This window comes from Pithys albifrons, chromosome 22, assembly GCF_047495875.1.
Source record: "Pithys albifrons albifrons isolate INPA30051 chromosome 22, PitAlb_v1, whole genome shotgun sequence".
NCBI lineage: Eukaryota > Metazoa > Chordata > Aves > Passeriformes > Thamnophilidae > Pithys > Pithys albifrons.
The window spans coordinates 2372262-2391872 of NC_092479.1; the positions used below are offsets into that span (position 1 = coordinate 2372262).

Genomic DNA, 19611 nt, shown 5'->3' on the forward strand with positions numbered 1-19611 from the left:
CCCTGGAGCTTCTCGTCTCCAGGTGACCCCCTCCAGCTGTCCCAGCTGTTCCTGCCCCCCTTGGCAGCTGAGGGCAGTGCAGGGCCCTGGGAGGGCTGTGGGTGCTGCTGGTTGTGGTCTGGCCCTGGCAGAGACTCTCCTTGGAGCTGTTCCTTCCTCCCCACACCCTCTTGGATCCCATATTCAAGGCCAGCAGCCTCCATGGCAGAGGGCCCAGCTGTGTTCCTACCTTGGTGCACTCCTGTTGGAGCAGCAGGTTCTGCTTCTGGAGCTCCGCGTTCTTCTCCCGCTCGTACCTGAGCTCCCTCTCGGCGGAGCTGCACAAGTTCTGCACCCGCCGCAGGTCCTGGCGCAGCTGCTGCAGCTTCTCCTCCTGCTGCTGGAACCTCTCCTGGGACAGGCCCTGTGGAGCAGCACAACACATGGACATCAGCCCAGGGAAGGATGCAGGCATTAAGGGAGAGAGCAGGATGGCAGGAGGATTTAAGGGCATTGAAGCGGGAAGATGGGCAAAGCCTGGCACTCCTCTGCCCCCACAGCACGTCCTGTGCCCTTCCCTGTCCCTGGAGAGGCTCCAAACCCGTGTGGATGTGGCACCTGGGGACGTCATTTGTGTTCAGTTAATGGTTGGCCCTGATGATCTTGGAGGGCTTTTCCAAGCTCAGTGATCCCATGACTCTGTCCAGAAGCCAACACAGCTCCTGAGGTCGAGGGAGAAGATGCAAAATCCCAGAGGAGGAAACAACTCCCTGTTAATAGAACCCTTTCCAAGCACAGAAACTCATGAGGTTACTCTGAACTCTGGTACCACAGTCCCACTGAGGACACCAGGCAGAGCAGCACATCCAGCAGCTCCCAGAGGGAACAGAGCACAGGTGAATCCTGGTGGTGGAGCAGCAACACATGAGGGCCTGGGGTGGCCTTTGGAGCTTCCTGGACCACCCTCCTTCCTGCAAGGGCCTGGCACAGAGACCAGAAGCTGTTTGGGTTGGACCACAGCCCTTCTTCCCAGCATGACTTCCAGCCATCTCTGGATCTGCATTCCTGCTGTGCATCTTCGCCCTCTGCTCTTGGGACCAGAGGGAATCCACGGGTGACAAAATTTCCCTTCCTAAATGAATCCCCAGGTAACTTCCTGAGCCAGGAAAGGTCTTGATCCAGCACGGTGGGGCCTGGCAGTGTCAGTTTTCCTGGAGGTCCATTAGGTTTTGTGGGTTGTTTTCCCTCACCTGCTTTAAGGAGGATCTTTTCCAGCATTCCCTCTGCACCTCCTGTCCTGCTCTGCTCTGCCTGCAGGGATTTGCTGCTTCTTGGATTCAGCACAACTCCAATCCTCTCCTTTCCACTTCCACTTCTGCCCACAACTCACCCAGTCCTGTCCTCCCATCCAACCCTGGCACAGAACCCTGTTCCTCTCCAATCTCCCCATCCTGGGTTCCTCCAGCATTCCATTCCCTCCAGGCAGGGAGGCACTTCCTCCCCTTCCACTCCTCCCTTTCTCTTTCAGCTCACAAGGTAACAAAGGTGAACAAGTCCCATTGAAATCCTTCATTTCTGCCACTTTCACTGAGTTTATCCAAGTTCCCACCACATCCAAAAGCGCCACACAAGGAAATGAAGCCATCCCTGACTTCCAAGGGTTGGACTGGCTTCCAGCCCTCCTTCCTGAGGTTTTGCCACCCCATCAGTGCCAAGGAGCAGGATGCAGATGGCAGAGCTGCCCGTACCTGTTGGAGGCTCCCATCTAGGCTGCCTGCTGAGCTCTGCCACGGGGGGATGCTGCCCTCCCTCTGCTCCAAGGCCGGGCTCCTCCTCCAGGGCTCGGCGCTGTCTCCCTGTTCCCGGGCGCTCCGGATGTCACGCTTGAGCTGGGAAATCTCTTCCAGCAACATCCTTTTCTCTTCACTGCTCTCTTTAAGCTGCTTTTCCAGCTCCTCCTTCTTCTTGTTGCTCTCTAGTAATTCAGAGCTTGAAGGGGAAATAGTAAGTAAAGGAGAGAGATAACTACACACATCCCAGGGAAAACACCCTTAAAAGGGAAAAACTTGGGATACGAGAGCCCAGCGAATGCTCAAGTGCCTCTGGAGGCTCCAAAGGGGATTTAATCCTGGATGCAGCAGTTCTGGGCAAGGGTCAGTCTCCCTGGGACACTGTCCCACAAACCACGTGTACCCAGAGGCTCAGCTCTCCCTGGGAGGAGGTCACAGACTGGCCAAGGGAACCCTGCCCAGGGCAGGAGCTGCTCCACACTCCAAAGTCCCAGAGGAGCACTGGGAGGGCTCAGGCTTCCCAGCCCAGAGGTCTGACATCTTCATCCAAACTCAGTCTCCATCATCTCCATCCAAACTCAAAGCTGTGGCTGCCCCATCCCTGGAAGTGTCCAAGTCCAGGTTGGACAGGGCTTGGAGCAACCTGGGACAGTGGGAGGTGTCCCTGCCCATGGCAGGGGGTGGAATGAGATGAGCTTTAAGACCCCTTCCAACCCAAACCATTCCATGATTCTATGCCCTACATAGTCAGGCACTGGCACAGGCTGCCCAGGGCAGTGCTGGAATCACCATCCCTGGAAGTGTTCAGTGATTGTGGATGTGGCTCTTGAGGCCATGGAGTGGCCCTGCCAGTGATGGGGTAACGCTTGGACTCGCTGAGCTCAGAGGGCTTTTCCAACCTGAATGATTCCATGATTCCTTAGCAGCTCCCTGCCTGCCTCCTCCTGGCTGTACTTCACCCCAGTGCCCAGTTATCCAGGTCACTGGGCCCACTGGAGCCACACTGGATCTCATCCAGCTTTCCCTTACTCAGGAGAGCCTGAGCTCGGCCACTCCAGCCCCAGATTTCCACTGATCTACTCAAAAAGGGGAGTCAGCCCAACAACTGGAGACACCTGCCCTCCAAGGACACCCGAATTCCAAGGACTTCCAAGATCCACAGCAGGATGAGGACCACCACTGCTGGCAGCACTTGGCCCTGAGGAGCTCAAACACACAACAGGAGCTTTTTGGGATCCTCTTAGTCCAAACACCACCTGACTCCAAGGGAAAAACCCTCTTCCCTAAGGACAGCTCTCATTTGGGCAGTTCAGAATCAGGAAGAGCTGCAGAAAAAAAGATTTTTCTCTTGGCTGATCCTGAAGTCACTGAGGGAATTCCCCAAAGTCAGATGGAAACTGCTGGGCCTGTTCTTGGCAGGATGGGGAGTTGGAAAAGACTCAGAAATGAAGTGAGCACAGACAGAGAGCCTCGTTAGGGTTTACCAGAGCAGCTCTTGTTCCTCCCTCAGGCTTCTGATCTGCTCTTCCAAAAACACAACTTGAGCCATCTGTTCCTCGAAGCTCTTTGCACCTGCACAGGGATCTTCCTGTTTCTGCTCCACTCTGTGACTCTGTTCTGTGTCCTGTCGCGTTTCAGAGGCCTGTAAGGTCAGAAAACACCAGGACTTGGATTCCCTTTGCTCTGATGGAAATCTCTGGAACAGCACAAGGCCAGCTGGGGGTCCACCAGGGCAGGGCTTGTGATCCTGTGGCTGAATTATCCCAGCTCTTCCCCCTCGGAGATGAGTCCTGTTCCTGGGGGGCTGTTTGGAAGCCACCACCAAGTCATGTTCCTTCACTTGGGTTCATCCCACTGTGGCCCCTCTGAAGCTCCCAGGGATCTACAGCACATGCCAAATCCATAGACAGGAGGAGCACAGGGTGTGGGTTCAGCTGGATCTCAGAGAGGTGCCCCATCAGGCTCCACCCAAAACCCTCTCCAGGGGTGGCTGCTCTCGACCCCCAGTGTCTGGAACACCAGAGAGCAGCTGCCCCCAAACCTGAGAGCTGAGGAGAAGATGCCAAGAAAATCCAAGGGGCAGGAAAGAAGGGATGTGTCAGGACACAGGAAATCCCCAGCTGGATCAGAACCAGGATCTGCCTGGCCTGGTACCTCCTGCTGAGCTGTGGGGAACCCAAATGCTCCAGACACAGCCACCAGTCTCCCCACTAAACAGCAGCAGCAACTTTGATTCCCAAAGCCTTTTAATCAATAGCTCTTCCTGAACACTGGAAGTTCAGTTCCAGCTGGTCTTATCTGCACCAGGATGAACCCTCTCACACCTGAGCCCCACAGCCCAGCAGCTCCTGCTGCTCCAGGCACCAGGACAACCAGGATTTCTTTCCATGTCTCACCTCTGGCTCTACCAAAGTACTGTCTTTGTGTAGCTTCTCATGGGACACATCCATGAGATCCCTGCTGGCTGATGTTCTCTGGAGACTCAGGGAGGTGTTACAGTGGCTTGGGAGCTCCAGCTGGGAGTCAGGAAACCCCTGGAGAGGCAACAACAGGAGTCATGGATGAAACACAGCCCAAAGGACAAGCTCAGGAAAGGCTTTCTCCTCTCAAATGTCCAAAAACCTCTTGAAAACAAGAGAGTTCCAGGTGAGAGAACCCAATGATTCCATGCCAAGCTCATTTCCAGCACTTGGGAAACAAACCACCCCAACACAGCTGCTCCATCCCAAGGGAATGAGCCCATGTGGGAAGCCAGGAATGCCACCAAACACAGGCTGTTCCAGTCCAACACAGGGCTCTGCATTTCACCCCATGATCCCTTGGATGGAAAACCAGCCCCTCCTTTGGCAAAACCACCAGCAGCTGGTGCCTGAATTCCAACCAGACTTCCAGGGATGGGGGATTTTGATCCAAAAGTCCCTGGACCATAAGTAGGTTGAACTATTGCAATGCAAGGGTTAAAAATGGACTTTTCCCATTTCCCCCAGGACTCCCCAAATGAGCCAGTTCCATTCCTGTCCCAGCCCCTTCCCCACCCCCTCTCCCTCCAGGTTCCCTTTGCATCCCGAGCTTTGTATCCCTGATTTCCAGCCCGAGCTTTCAGTGCAGGACCAAGCCCTGGCCTGTAGATGCCACTGTTCCTCCAGCAGCTCCTGTGCCTGTGGAGCTGTGCCAACAGCTCAGGGCTTCCATGGCTCTCTCTGGCACTCACAGCACTGGACTCATGGCTGATTTAGGTCCTCTCAGAGCTAAAAATGGGATTTATCCTGGGTAGAATCCCTGCTTTTTCAGTTTCCCTCAGGTCCCCTTGTCTGTCTGATCCAGGCCATGGATCTGCAGCTCCTGAATTTTTAGCCTGATTTCCAGCCCTGTCCTGCCTGTCCAGCCCCTGGGCAGTTCTGCTGGCACCACACACTCTCTCTCCTCTATGGCCCAGCTGGAAGCTCCAGCAACATTCCCAGATGGGACAATCCCCCAGGAGTCAGTTCAGCCCTTCACTGATCCAAGCAAAGTGTGCTGAGGTCCTTGGGGAACATCCCAGCAGGATATTCATGTCACCTCCTGAGTCTTCTGACTCCTGCAATAAACACCTGAATCTGACAATCCCCACTCTGCCCTCCAGAGAACGTGGGTTTGGTTCCAAAGCTGGAATTACTGACTTGGTGTTGGATTCACTGAAGGGGAAAATCAATTATGGAATTAAGAGACAGTGCCATGAAAACAGACAGATTGGAAACCCCCTGCCAAAGGTTTGAAACTGGCTGGGCTGGAGAAAAGCACCAAGAGAAGTCAAACCATGTGCTTGGGGTGGGCACTGCTGGATTGTATGGAGCATCCCAAGGGAAGTGGCTCCCTCTGGGGTCCCACTCTGGGGGGGACATACCTGGCTGCCCAGGGCCCCCCTCTCGGCCTTCAGGTCCTCTCGCAGCAGCTCCAGCTCACACACCAGCTGCTTCCTCCGCTCCCTCTGCTCTCCCAGTTGGCTTCCCAACCTGTCTATGGTCTCCTGACAGCTTTCCAACATCTGCAACAAGAAACCTCCCCAGTCACTCTCACAGTGTGGCTTATTCTACCCAAAGAGAAATAAATGGCAGCAAATGTGTCTTCTGGGAGACAAGGAAAGGAGGAGAAAGGTTCTCACACGTTTCCAGGGGAATCCCTGCACCTCATACCTGTTGGGATTCCTACACTCTCAGGCTGGCAAACCAAAGACAAGTTTGCAGGTGCCAACTTCTAAGATAAGAATGAAATTTATCCAGAGACCTTGAGCTGGTGCAGAAGCAAGAAACAAAGACTGGAGAGGGGCAGGTCCTGTCTGACCAACCTGATCTCTTTCTACGATCAGGTGACCCACCTGGTGGATGAGGGGAAGGCTGTGGATGTGTCTATCTGGACTTCAGCAAGGCCTTTGACACTGTCTCCCATAATATACTCCTGGAAAAGCTGGTAGCCCATGGCCTGGACAGGTGTACCCTCTCCTGGATTAGGAGCTGGCTGGAGGGCCGGGCCCAGAGAGTGCTGGTGAATGGAGCTGCATCCAGCTGGTCACCAGTGGTGTTCCCCAGGGGTCTGTGTTGGGTCCAGTCCTGTTTAACATCTTTATTGATGATTTAGATGAGGGGATTGAGTCCATCATCAGCAAATTTGCTGATGACACCAAGCTGGGAGGGAGTGTCGACCTGCTGGAAGGCAGGAGGGCTCTGCAGAGGGATCTGGAGAGACTGGAGAGATGGGCTGATTCCAATGGGATGAAGTTCAATAAGGCCAAGTGCAGGTCCTGCCCTTTGGCCACAACAACCCCCTGCAGTGTTCCAGGCTGGGCACAGAGTGGGTGGAGAGCAGCCAGGCAGAGGGACCTGGGGGGACTGAGGGACAGGAAGCTCAACAGGAGCCACCAGTGTGTCCAGGTGGCCAAGAAGGCCAATGGGATCCTGGCCTGGATCAAAAATAGCGTGGCCAGCAGGCCCAGGGCAGTGACCCTTCCCCTGGACTCTGCATTGGGGAGGCCACACCTTGAGTGTTGTGTTCAGTTCTGGGCCCCTCAGTTCAGAAAGGATATTGAGGGGCTGGAGTGAGTCCAGAGAAGAGCAACAAGGCTGGAGAAGGGACTGGAGCACAAGCCCTGTGGGGAGAGGCTGAGGGAGCTGGGGGTGTTCAGCCTGGAGAAGAGGAGGCTCAGAGGTGACCTCAGCACTGTCTGGAACTCCCTGAAGGGAAGTTCTGGCCAGGTGGGGGTTGGTCTCTTCTCCCAGGCACTCAGCAATAGGACAAGGGGGCACGATGGGCTCAAGCTCTGCCAGGGGAAATTGAAGTTGGAGAGAAGAAAAAACTTCTTTGCAGAGAGAGTGCTCAGGGATTGGAATGGGCTGCCCAGAGAGGGGGTGGATTCCCCATCCCTGGAGGTTTTTAACCTGAGCTTGGCCGTGGCACTGAGTGCCATGATCTGGTAAAGGGACTGGAGTTGGACCAAGGGTTGGACTCGATGATCTTGGAGGTCTTTTCCAACCCAATCGATTCTATGATTCTATGATTCTATTAAATAACATTAATAGAGCCCTTTTAAAAAGTTAAAATAAGTTGCATTAAGACAGTTCAGATCTAGCAATTTGGGAGAAATATACATTAATTAATAATTAGCTATAGCTGTGTGATGTTAGATAGTTGGCATGGGGTGTAGGATTTAAGATTGTGTGTAACTGTGGGAAAAAGTAGTTCTGAATATGGTCCCTCCTGAAACTTAAATATCCTTGTGCAAGGACAGTTTAAATATTGTTAATGTAAACACAGTTGTCTTTTCTTCTGCTCCTCATCCCTTCTCTCCACAACTACCCAGTAACTGTAACCCATGATGAAGAGGACTGAGAAATAAAAAAGCAAAAAAGAAAACCCCATAAAATTAGATGAAGTCAAGTGATTTATTTAATGATTGGGGTTGAAGCCTCTGAAAAGCTCCTAAAAGGCTCAGCTGAGAACTGTGTCTGTGGAGTTTGGGCATTGTGACACATACCCAGGGCTGGCAGGACCTCTCTGAGGGTCTGGAGCCTCCACTGACCCAAGACACCTTGGGAATGTCCTCTCCCACCTGGAACAAGCTCTGTGTGGCTGAAACACGTGGCAGATCCCATTGTTGGGAACTAATGGACGTGCTGGGAAACACCTTCCAGTGTAGCCACAGAGCCCTTGGTTTCACTGAACCCTAAACCAGAGGGGAGCACCTTCACACAGGTAAAAGCTTCACCTCATGGGAGACAACAAACTCCTCAGCTTGCAGAGCTGAAGGCAGGACAAGCTCCTGAGGGAGGTGAATTTTCATGGAGATCACACTGGCAAGTTGGCTCCTTCCCTCCAAAAACATCCCTCTGTCTCCATGAGCTGAGGGGCTACAGACTCCCAGGAGATGCTGACAAAGAGCTTCCCCAGGAGAGGGTCACTTAAGATGCTCATTTAAGATGTTCACTAAGCCATTTCTAACCAAACCAGTTCATTTTTCCCAAGGAGAAGCTCCCACCTCCTGCATCTCCTGCGCTCCAGACACCTCCTGCTCCTTCCCAGCCGTGTCCATTCTGTTCTTCTGCACCTCCAGCAACTCTGTTTCTAAACTGGTGATCTGAACACAAACAGAGCAAGAGTTAGACCAGGGCAGGACTCACAATTCCTGCTCAACTGCCCCTTGTGCTGCTCTCACAGGGTCAGCCCCATGTTTGGAAGGAGGAGCAGGAGGGGCCATGCACAGGCCCAGCTCCAGCTCCAGCTCCAGCTCTTCTCCTGCTGCTTCCAAGGGGCTACACCCAAAGCTCCCACAGGTTGTGGTGCTGCCCTGGCACAGACCCTGGGACACGTGGGGGTCACATGGGGGTCACCCTCCTCTGCCCAGGGCTGTGGCAGTGCCCACCCCACAGCTGAGCTGGCCAAGCTCCTCTACAACCTGCCCCACCAGAACTTGTCCTGGTCCCTCCACTGCCCAAAGGATGTCACTCCCTCCTGCAGGGCTCCAAATACTTGGAATTTGGGACAGCAAAGCACCAACTCTGAGCTGCTCCCAGCAGGAAGGAGTGTGTGCCCAGGGACCATCCCCACGAGGGGTCAGCCCAGAGGGACCCTGGGGAAGGATTGTTGGTCCTGCAGCTTTCAAGGGCTCAGTGGAGCTCAGAGCAGCTCAAAGGGGCAGCTCAAAGGGGCAGCTCAAGGGGCAGCTCAAAGGGGCAGCTCAAAGGGGCAGCTCAAAGGGCAGCTCAAAGGGGCAGCTCAAAGGGGCAGCTCAAGGGGCAGCTCAAAGAGCAGCTCAAAGGACCAGCCCAGCTTCTCCTCCCTGCCTGGCTTCTACAGACCCTCCTCCAAAACATCTCTGCCCCACTCAGCAGCTTCCCTTTCACCTCCTTATGACTCAGTGCTGGGAGGGCAGGAGCAATTCCAGGCTCTGCTGATAGAGAGAAATGAGGAGATAAGAACAGATTTTGTGCCAAATGACACATTTCAATAGGAAACAGACTTGTTATTCCTTCCCTGTTGGCACTGCCAATAAGGAACTATTTTGTTGATAGTTCCTTAATTGTTCCTTAATTCCAGATGGCATTTAGAGACCCCTGGATGGGTTCCATCAAACACTGACAGTTTGGGCTGGGTTTCTTATTTCTAACCCCCCCAAGCCGGTCAGTCCAACTGAGCTGGGCTGGCCCTGCAGAGCAGGGACACTGGAGAGACAGCAAATCCAGCTGCAGATCAAATCCAGCTCCACAGATCACAGGATCCCAGAATGGTTTGGGTTGGAGGGACCTCAAAGACCATCCAGTTCCATGGACAGGGAAACCTTCCACCATCCAAGCCTGTTCCAAGCCCTGTCCTTGGACACTCCCAGGGATGGGGCAACCACAGATGCTCTGGGCACCCTGTGCCAGGGCCTGCCCACCCTCACAGCCAGGAATTTCTTCCCAATATGTAATCCCAAAGCCAGAGAAGTTCCCAGTCACTGCCAATCCCAGCCCATTGCCCATTTCCCAAGCAGGACATCCAAGCCCAGGAGCTTTGCTGTCCCTGACAGGGTCCAGGCTCCAGAAGGGAGTGGTCTCTGACACTCAGCAAAGCTGCTGCAGTCCTGGGTTTTCACAACAAAGATGTGACCCACTCAAGGTGTTCAAAGGTATTCAAGTGGGTGGAACACTCAGACATCTCACAGAAGAGTCAAAGAGCAATAAACCTCCTCCTGTTGCAGGACTGGGTCATAGTTTGGGGTTCAAGCAAGGCTTTGGTGTTATGAAAGAGATCTCAAAAGCAAAACACACCTCCCTCTCCCCCCCAGGCAGCCTTTGGTCAGAAGTTGATGCCCAGCAATGCATTCCCATCATTTTGCTCATTTGCCCTCCAAGTCACCACTATTGAGGCCCTTCATTTGTGTTCACACATCCCGTGCCAGCAGCAGAACAATCCTGCCCTGTATCCTCTGTCCTGGATCCTGCCCTGGATCCTGCCCTGGGCCTGAGTCCCAGCCTGGCCAGCCCAGGCTTCTGGAGCTGTGCCAAAACATGAAAACCTCCCAAGTCTTCGGCCCCTGGGGCAGGGCTGGCACCCCCCAGCAGTGCTGCCCTCCCTCAGCCCTGCCCTGCTCCCCTCCAAGGCTCCCCCAGCCCCTGGGGAGGCAGGAGCAGCTCAGCACCCTCTGTCTGGGCAGGGGATCCAACCAGGGCTTCACCCAACTCCTCCTCCATCCCATCCCTCCTCCCTGGCCCCACCTGCCCCAGTGCAGCAGCTGCCAAGCCCCTGCCAGCCCAAATGCCTCCCATCTCCTTGGCTACTCCGAGTCTCAACATTCCCAGGGATGTGTTTAACAACCCACTGAGCAAAGCAGGGATTTGTCCAAACTTTTCAGTGTGATTTGTGGATGGTTGTGTTTGTTCTGCTCCAGTGGGGAACAGTTTGGTGTGAGCTGAACAAGCCCTGAGTTAAACCAAAGCACCACCACAGTGGACAGACCCTTTTCCACCCCATTCCAGAGCCAAACCTCAGCTCCTGGGAGAGAGGAGACAAACAGGGTGTCATTGGCATCCTCATTAGGACACTGGAACATGCCTTCAGCCTGGGTTCAGAGACTTTTCCCTCCCAGCCAGAGGCTCCCAACAGGGCATTCCTGGTCTCTTCCTTTGCACAATCCCCCCTGGAGATGTGTGGCCCCTCCAGCACCTCCATGGGACACCTTCCCCCTTGCACCATCTCCTGCCTCGGGGTGTAACAGCACAGCAAGGGAAGGACCTGTCAGCCCTGACTGCAATCCTGGGGAGCCCTAAAATCTCAGTCCAGAAATCCCAGGTGACCTGGGCCCCCTGCACTGCTCCTGCTGCCCCTCAGGGAGGATTGGATCCATCCAGGCCCACCATCCCTGCAGAGGGATCTCAACCCTGGGCAGAGGACAGAGGGCAACAGCCCCAGGAAGGAGCTCCTGAGTGGCAGCAGAGCCTCAGCCATGGGAACAACCTCCCCAGCCAGGCCTTTATGGGAGAATCCCAGCCAGCCAGACCCACTCCTGGCTCCCTCTGCTCCCTCTGGCTGTGCCCTCTCCAGCTGCCCTGGCTGGAGGGATCAGGTGCCCTGGCAGAGATGCTGCTGGGCAAGCAGTGCCAAACCAGCCTGCAGGGCTGGTGCTCCTCCCAGAGCTGCTCCAGAGGGAGGGAGAGTCCCTCCAGAAATGTGAGGCTGAACCACCCTGACTAAGGGGCAGCAGCCTGAGAAGCTTCAGTGCTTGTTCCAAGGCTGGAGGTGGCTCCAGGTGTTGCAAGGAGGCCCCAGCATTGCCATGGACCTGCCAAAGCAGGTATTCGAGGTGATGCTTCACATCTGAGGCTTCCCAAAGGCTCCCAGACCACCACATGCAAATAATAAAGAATTGCCATCCACCTCCAAAATCAAAGGATGACCTGAGTGGACCTGTCCTAATAACAGGAACAGCTCCAGGTTGCCCTGGGATGAGGGTAAGCAAAATCAAATAGAACACGGGTCAGGAAGAGGTTGGGGAGGTCACATCTTGCCCAGGGTTGAGCAGAGCTTCTCCAGATGGATCAGCCCCTCAGAGCCCTCCCAGGAGACGTGTCCCCTGTGCCCTCCCCCCCACAGCAGGTGCTGCACCAAGAGGGGACAGAAACTCGCTGTCCCCTCTATCTGTAGGTTCAGAGGGAAGTCCCCAGGCAGGTCCTGCTCCCTCATACCCAGCAGGGTTTGCCACATGGGCTGGCACAGCTCCGAGATCCTGTGCTTGGGGAAAGCCAAAGGGCCACCTTTGGTCACTCACCAGGATGTTTAACTGGTGGCACTTCCCAGGATCAAGGAGCATCAGTGTCCCAACTGCCAGAGGGTAGGGATAGGTGGGATATTGGGAAGGAATTCCTGGCTGGGAGGGTGGGCAGGCCCTGGCACAGGGTGCCCAGAAAAGCTGTGGCTGCCCCATCCCTGGAAGTGTCCAAGGCCAGGCTGGACAGGGCTTGGAGCACCTGGGACAGTGGAACGTGTCCCTGCCCATGGCAGGAGTAGAAATGGATCTTCTTTAGGGTCTCTGCAACTCAAACCCTTCTGGGATTCTGTGAGAGGGGACAGGAGCTGGAGAAGACAATGCTGCTGTAGCACTGGGCAATCTGCACCTCCACACAAGTGGATTCCAATGGGATGAAGTTCAACAAGGCCAAGTGCAGGTCCTGCCCTTTGGCCACAACAACCCCCTGCAGCGCTCCAGGCTGGGCACAGAGTGGCTGGAGAGCAGCCAGGCAGAGGGACCTGGGGGGACTGAGGGACAGGAAGCTCAACAGGAGCCAACAGTGTGCCCAGGTGGCCAAGAAGGCCAATGGGATCCTGTCCTGGATCCAAAATAGCATGGCCAGCAGGACCAGGGCAGTGACCCTTCCCCTGGACTCTGCCTTGGGGAGGCCACACCTTGAGTGTTGTGTTCAGTTCTGGGCCCCTCAGTTCAGAAAGGATATTGAGGTGCTGGAGTGAGTCCAGAGAAGAGCAACGAGGCTGGAGAAGGGACTGGAGCACAAGTGCTGTGGGGAGAGGCTGAGGGAGCTGGGGGTGTTCAGCCTGGAGAAGAGGAGGCTCAGAGGTGACCTCAGCACTGTCTGGAACTGCCTGAAGGGAAGTTCTGGCCAGGTGGGGGTTGGTCTCTTCTCCCAGGCACTCAGCAATAGGACAAGGGGGCACGATGGGCTCAAGCTCTGCCAGGGGAAATTGAAGTTGGATATCAGAAAAAAATTCTTTGCAGAGAGAGTGCTCAGGGATTGGAATGGGCTGCCCAGAGAGGGGGTGGATTCACCATCCCTAGAGATTTTTAAACACAGATTGGCCGTGGCACTGAGTGCCATGATCTGGTAAAGGGACTGGAGTTGGACCAAGGGTTGGACTCGATGATCTTGGAGGTCTTTTCCAACCCAATCCATTCTATGATTCTGTGATTCTAGGTGTCATTTACTCACTGCTGGAACTTCTTCCCTCTTTTCCCTCCTTTCCTGACCTGGCAGGTTTTTCTGGCTGTACCCACAGCAGGATGCAGGTCCAGGTCAAACATCACTGGATGTTACCAGTCAGGGAGAAAAGCAGCTGGACTGAACCAAACCCAGCCCTGGAGTGTCCCTTTCCTCACTCACCTTCTGGTGCAGCCCCTCCATCTCGCTCTCCAGCTGCTCCTTCTCCTGCTTGGTTTGGATCTGAGTCTCTCCCAGGATGGACTCCAGCTCCTCATTGCGCTCCACCAGATCCTCATGCTCCTGCTCCAGCTTCTGCAGCTTGTGGAGGAGCTGGGAATTCCTACCCTCCATGTTTTCCATCACCTCCCGGCACCTACAGCCCAAACCCACATCAGCACAGCCAGAACTGCAGCCCCACTGCCCCCACCAGGGAGGAAAGCCAGGGGTTCCTCCCCATGGAACATTTCTGGCCTGCTCATTTCCAGTCCCACATCCAGCAGGACCTGGGCCTGTTCTTGTTTGGGTGGAAATCAGGGGAAATGGGCTCTGCACCAGGAATGGTGAAGGTCTGGGAGGAAAAGGGTCAGGCATGAGGATGCCAAGAGCAGAGAGGCAACACCCAACTCAGCTGCTTGAGGCAGGAACAGGCTTGGGAATATGAAGGGAAAAGAGTCCCAGGGATGGGATCAGCCCCCTTTCCTCCCTGAACCTGCTGGGAGAGGAGCAGCAGCTCCCTGAGCAGGACATGGGAGAGCAAAGCTTGGACTTCCCTTAAAAATCTCAGTTTACACATTTCAGATGGAAAGCCAAGTGCTCTGGAGCACCCCTGGAGAGCAACCAAACCCAGGGAAAACCTCCCAGCACCAAAACAGGAGGGGAAACAACACTTTTGGCTGCAGAGATCCCCAAAGGCCCAGCTCTGCTCTTTTAGGAAAGCAACTGGAGGCAGTGTCAGAAAACACTGTTGGTCTTTGTGACACCAACAGACCCCTCAGGACTGCACCAAAACCTCCCACCTCAGGGCAGAGGAACAAAGGCCCAAAGAACATTCTAAAACATCCAAAAACCCCATCCCCCTGCAAGACAGAACAGCCCCAGGAACACGTGGAAGTCAAACAGCTGAAGGATTTCCACCCCTCTTACCTTTTGTGGAGAGTTTCACTGCCCTGCTCTCTGTCCTCCTGCTCCAAGGAGGACCAGCTGGCTGCTCTCCCAGAGTCCTCAGCTCTTCCTTCATGTCCTGTGCTCTGTGCCCAGGAGGAAACCCAAAGTTAGCACAAAGCTGAGAAAGAAATCATGGAATTCCAGAATGGGTTGGGCTGGGAGGGACCTTAAAGTTCACCCAGTTCCACCCCTGCCATGGGCAGGGACACCTTCCACTGTCCCAGGTTGCTCCAAGCCCTGTCCAACCTGGCCTTGGACACTCCCAGGGATGGGGCAGCCACAGCTGCTCTGGGCACCTGTGCCAGGACCTGCCCACCCTCACAGGGAAGATTCCTTCCTGATATTCCATCTATCCCTTCCCTCTGACAGTGGGAAGCCATTCCCCTTGTCTTGTCCCCCCATCCCTTGTCCCCAGTCCCTCTCCAGCTCTTCTGGAGCCCCTTTAGGCTCTGGAAGGGGCTCTCAGGTCTCCCTGGAGCCTTCCCTTCTCCAGGTGAGCCCCCCCAGCTCTCCCAGCCTGGCTCCAGAGAGCCTCCAGCCCTGGAGCAGCTCCCCATTTCCCTCTGGACTCTCCAGCAGCTCCACGTGCTGCCTGTGTGAGCACAGGGGGCCTCCAAGGCCACCTGAGTCTCTCCTGAATAAAACACAACCAGAGCCCACAACCTCCACCAGCTCCACCACCTGAGCTCTCCCATGGCCATGGAACAAACTCCCAGCACCAGACCCAGCCCATGGAGGTGGCCCAGACAGGGCCTGGAAGACAGAGGGGTCCCCATTCCCCTGGAAGGGCCACCCTGAGCCCCTGAGGTACCTGCAGTGAGGCCACCACGGGCTCCTCGGGCCGCTCACTGCGCTGGTACTCACAGATCTCCTCCTTGAGCTGCTCCACCTGCAGACACAACATGGATTTTCAGGGAATGTTCATCTCTCTGTCCTGGAGAATTAAGATTCCCCTCAAATTTGCTGTAGATGAACTGCAGGTTCATTAATATCAATGACTTTCTAATTGCTTTTGTATTTATCATTAATTTATTATTATTTATTATAAGTCCTCATCTCACTCCTGTGGGTGGACTCAGAGGAAGGAGCAGGAAAAGGGGAATGTCACAGGGCGTTGGGGGGTGACTGTCCCTCATTTGTGCCACTCCCTGAGCACCCCCATTGCACAATCCTGAGCAGAGCTGAGTGCAGGCTCAGGGAGGTCCCAGTGCTGCTCCCAGGGCTCCTCCCAGCCCGGCTGCCCTGGCTGGGATGGCTGGGATGGGTGGGATGGATGGGATGAGTGGGATGGGATGGGATGGGATGGGATGGGATGGGATGGGATGGGATGGGATGGGATGGGATGGGTGGGATGGGATGGGTGGGATGGATGGGATGGGGATGGGATGGGATGGGATGGGATGGGATGGGATGGGATGGGATGGGATGGGATGGGTGGGATGGGATGGGATGGGATGGGTGGAATGGATGGGTGGGATGGGATGGGTGGGATGGGTGGGATGGGTGGGATGGGATGGCTGGGATGGCTGGAATGGATGGGATGGCTGGTGGGATGGATGGGATGGATGTGATGGATGGGATGGGATGGGATGGGTGGGATGGATGGGATGGCTGAGATGAGTGGGATGGGATGGATGGGTGGGATGGGATGGATGGGTGGGATGGGATGGGTGGGATCGATGGGATGGGTGGGATGGGATGGGATGGCTGGGATGGCTGGGATGGCTGGGATGGATGGGATGGATGGGATGGGTGGGATCGATGGGATGGGTGGGATGGGATGGGATGGATGGGATGGATGAGATGGCTGGGATGAGATGGGATGGCTGGGATGGCTGGGATGGATGGGATGGATGGGATGGGTGGGATGGCTGGGATGGCTGAGATGAGTGGGATGGGATGGATGGGTGGGATGGGATGGATGGGTGGGATGGGATGGGATGGGATGGCTGGGATGGGATGGGATGGCTGGGATGGATGGTATGGATGGATGGATGGACGAGATGGCTGGGATGGCTGGGCTGGATGGGTGGGATGGATGGGATGGATGGTGGGATGTGTGGGATGGCTGGGATGGATGGGATGGCTGGGATGAGTGGGATGGGATGGATGGGATGGACGGGATGGGATGGATGGGTGGGATGGGTGGGACAGGATGGATGGGTGGGATGAGATGGATGGCATGGGATGGCTGAGATGGCTGGGATGGCTGGGATGGCTGGGATGGATGGGATGGCTGGGATGAGTGGGATGGGATGGATGGGATGGACGGGATGGGATGGATGGGTGGGATGGGTGGGACAGGATGGATGGGTGGGATGAGATGGATGGCATGGGATGGCTGAGATGGCTGGGATGGCTGGGATGGCTGGGATGGGTGGGATGAGTGGGATGGGAAGGATGGGTGGGATGTGTGGGATGGGATGGGACGGCTGGGATGGCTGGGATGGCTGGGATGGATGGGATGGATGGGATGGGTGGGATGGATGGGATGGATGGGTGGGATGAATGGGATGGATGGGTGGGATGGCTGGGATGGGATGGATGGGTGGGATGGCTGGGATGAGTGGGATGGGATGGATGGGATGGACAGGATGGGATGGATGGGATGGACAGGATGGGATGGATGGGTGGGATGGGTGGGACAGGATGGATGGATGGGATGGATGGGATGGGTGGGATGAATGGGATGGGTGGGATGAGATGGATGGGTGGGATGGATGGGATGGATGGGTGGGATGGATGGGATGGGATGGGATGGGATGGGATGGGATGGGATGGGATGGGATGGGATGGGATGGGATGGGATGGGATGGATGGCTGGGATGGATGGGATGGATGGGATGGCTGGGATGGGATGGGTGGGATGAGTGGGATGGGATGGATGGGTGGGATGGATGGGATGGGATGGGATGGATGGGTGGGATGGATGGGATGGGATGGGATGGGATGGGATGGGATGGATGGATGGGATGGGATGGGATGGGATGGGATGGGATGGGATGGGATGGGATGGGATGGGATGGGATGGGATGGGATGGGATGGGTGGGATGGCTGGGATGGGTGGGATGGGATGGGATGGGTGGGATGGGATGGCTGGGATGGGATGGATGGATGGGATGGATGGGTGGGATGGGTGGGATGAGATGGATGGGATGGGATGGCTGGGTGGGATGGATGGGATGGGATGGATGGGTGGGATGGACAGGATGGGATGGATGGGTGGGATGGATAGGATGGGATGAATGGGTGGGATGGCTGGGATGGGATGGCTGGGTGGGATGGATGGGATGGATGGGATGGGTGGGATGAGTGGGATGGGTGGGATGGGTGGGATGGGTGGAATCCTGGCCCAGCTTACACCACAGGCCCCTCCCAGCTCCTCACTGGTAGGAAAGTGCATTTTTAGCATCTATAAATTAAGAATTGTGGATTTCCCAAGTCCTGTGCAGACAGTTAAACCCCATTCCTAAGGAATAAAGGGAATTTGCTGGAACTGATCCCACTCTGGCTGCATTTTCTTCTGTACAGAGAACACAATCTCTTACATGTATCTGGATTCTTTTGTCTGCATCTATTTCTTATTTACAGATATTAAAATATATTTTAACATAAAAATATTTTAAAATGTATTTTAATAAGAAAACATACTAAAATATATTTAAATATTGTATTTTGATCTTATTACATCCTACACACACATATGTACCCAGAGTCACCAAAAGGATCAATGTCATAGAGCAAAGAAAATATTAGTTGGAATTTTAAAAGAATAAACTGAGGAATTTCCACTAAATTATGTACTTTTTATGCAGTCCCAGAAACAAAATGTCCTGTAAACTCAAGGTTTGAGGTGACAGACATGGAAGAACCACCAACTTTTTCAATGCCAGGAACAGAATTATGTAGTAAAATTTTAAAACCCTCAAATGTGAACAAATTAATTTCAGATATTATCTGACAAACATTAGTTGGATGAGATCCCCTCAGAGATACTTGTATTCAATTAAAAACACCCATTTGAGGTGAGAGACCTGCAAGGAAACCTCAGTGCTGGGAGGGCAGGAGCAATTCCAGGCTCTGCTGATAGAGAGAAATGAGGAGATAAGAACAGATTTTGTGCCAAATGACACATTTCAATGGGAAACAGACTTGTTATTCCTTCCCTGCTGGCACTGCCAATAAGGAACTATTTTGTTGATAGTTCCTTAATTGATCCTTAATTCCAGATGGCATTTAGAGACCCCTGGATGGGTCCCATCAAACACTGAACTAACAGTAATGTCACAGGAAGTATTTCCCTTAAGAAAGGCCACACAAAAGAGCAAATCAATCAATGCAGGTGCATTAAAAGCCCAAGAGGCTGAGAGGGATCAAAAATTAGTATAAATTTTAAAAGCATTTTAAAACAGCTGGTGCTGGATTTTAAACTAAACTTATCTAAACTCAGCTCTTAAATCCAGTCCCCTGGAGAAGGTGGATGTGTTGCTTCCTCTGTTTACTTGTGGGCTAAGGGAGTTTGGAGCTGATCCTGCTCCCTGGGCACTGGAAAACCCCTCAGAGTGAGCCCATCCAGCCCCTCCGTGCCCAGCAGAGACCAAACCCTCCTGCAGGAGGAGGCTCCAGAGCTGCATTTCTGGGGAGTCACTCTGCCCTTTTCCCAAATTTTATTGATCCATGAACCACGAAACAGCCAAACTGCACCTCTGGAAACACTGGGGATGGAACAGAGAGGGAAAAGAGGGAGGCAGGGCAGGGAGAGGGATGGCTGTGATGGAGCAGGGATGGCTGTGAGGGAGCAGGGAGGGCTGTGATGGAGCTGGGATGGCTGTGATGGAGCAGGGATGGCTGTGATGGAGCAGGGGTGGCTGTCAGGGAGCAGGGATGGCTGGGATGGAGCAGGGATGGCTGTCAGGGAATAGGGATGGCTGTGATGGAGCAGGGATGGCTGGGATGGAGCAGGGATGGCTGGGATGGAGCAGGGATGGCTGTCAGGGAGCAGGGATGGCTGTCAGGGAGCAGGGATGGCTGGGATGGAGCAGGGATGGCTGTGATGGAGCAGGGATGGCTGTCAGGGAGCAGGGATGGCTGGGATGGAGCAGGGATGGCTGGCAGGGAGCAGGGATGGCTGGGATGGAGCAGGGATGGCTGTCATGGAGCAGGGATGGCTGTCAGGGAGCAGGGATGGCTGTCAGGGAGCAGGGATGGCTGGGATGGAGCAGGGATGGCTGGGATG

The 19611-nt window shown here is 54.7% G+C and overlaps 1 protein-coding gene across 5 annotated transcripts in view; it reads right to left on the reverse strand.

Moving 5' to 3' along the window:
- Nucleotides 1-19611, reverse strand: part of CCDC30 (coiled-coil domain containing 30) — a 49644-nt gene that overhangs the window by 8524 nt on the left and 21509 nt on the right. For 3 of the 5 annotated variants that reach the window (XM_071575644.1, XM_071575646.1, XM_071575643.1), the window contains 9 exons: nucleotides 15186-15263; nucleotides 14354-14457; nucleotides 13391-13583; nucleotides 8278-8376; nucleotides 5653-5793; nucleotides 4166-4303; nucleotides 3254-3411; nucleotides 1728-1968; nucleotides 230-403 (listed from right to left, as the gene is read on the reverse strand). In XM_071575644.1, the coding sequence (XP_071431745.1) occupies nucleotides 230-403; nucleotides 1728-1968; nucleotides 3254-3411; nucleotides 4166-4303; nucleotides 5653-5793; nucleotides 8278-8376; nucleotides 13391-13583; nucleotides 14354-14457; nucleotides 15186-15263 (1326 nt within the window). The remainder of the gene's footprint in view (nucleotides 1-229; nucleotides 404-1727; nucleotides 1969-3253; nucleotides 3412-4165; nucleotides 4304-5652; nucleotides 5794-8277; nucleotides 8377-13390; nucleotides 13584-14353; nucleotides 14458-15185; nucleotides 15264-19611) is intronic. The other 2 variants (XM_071575645.1, XM_071575647.1) reach the window with 2 other exon arrangements.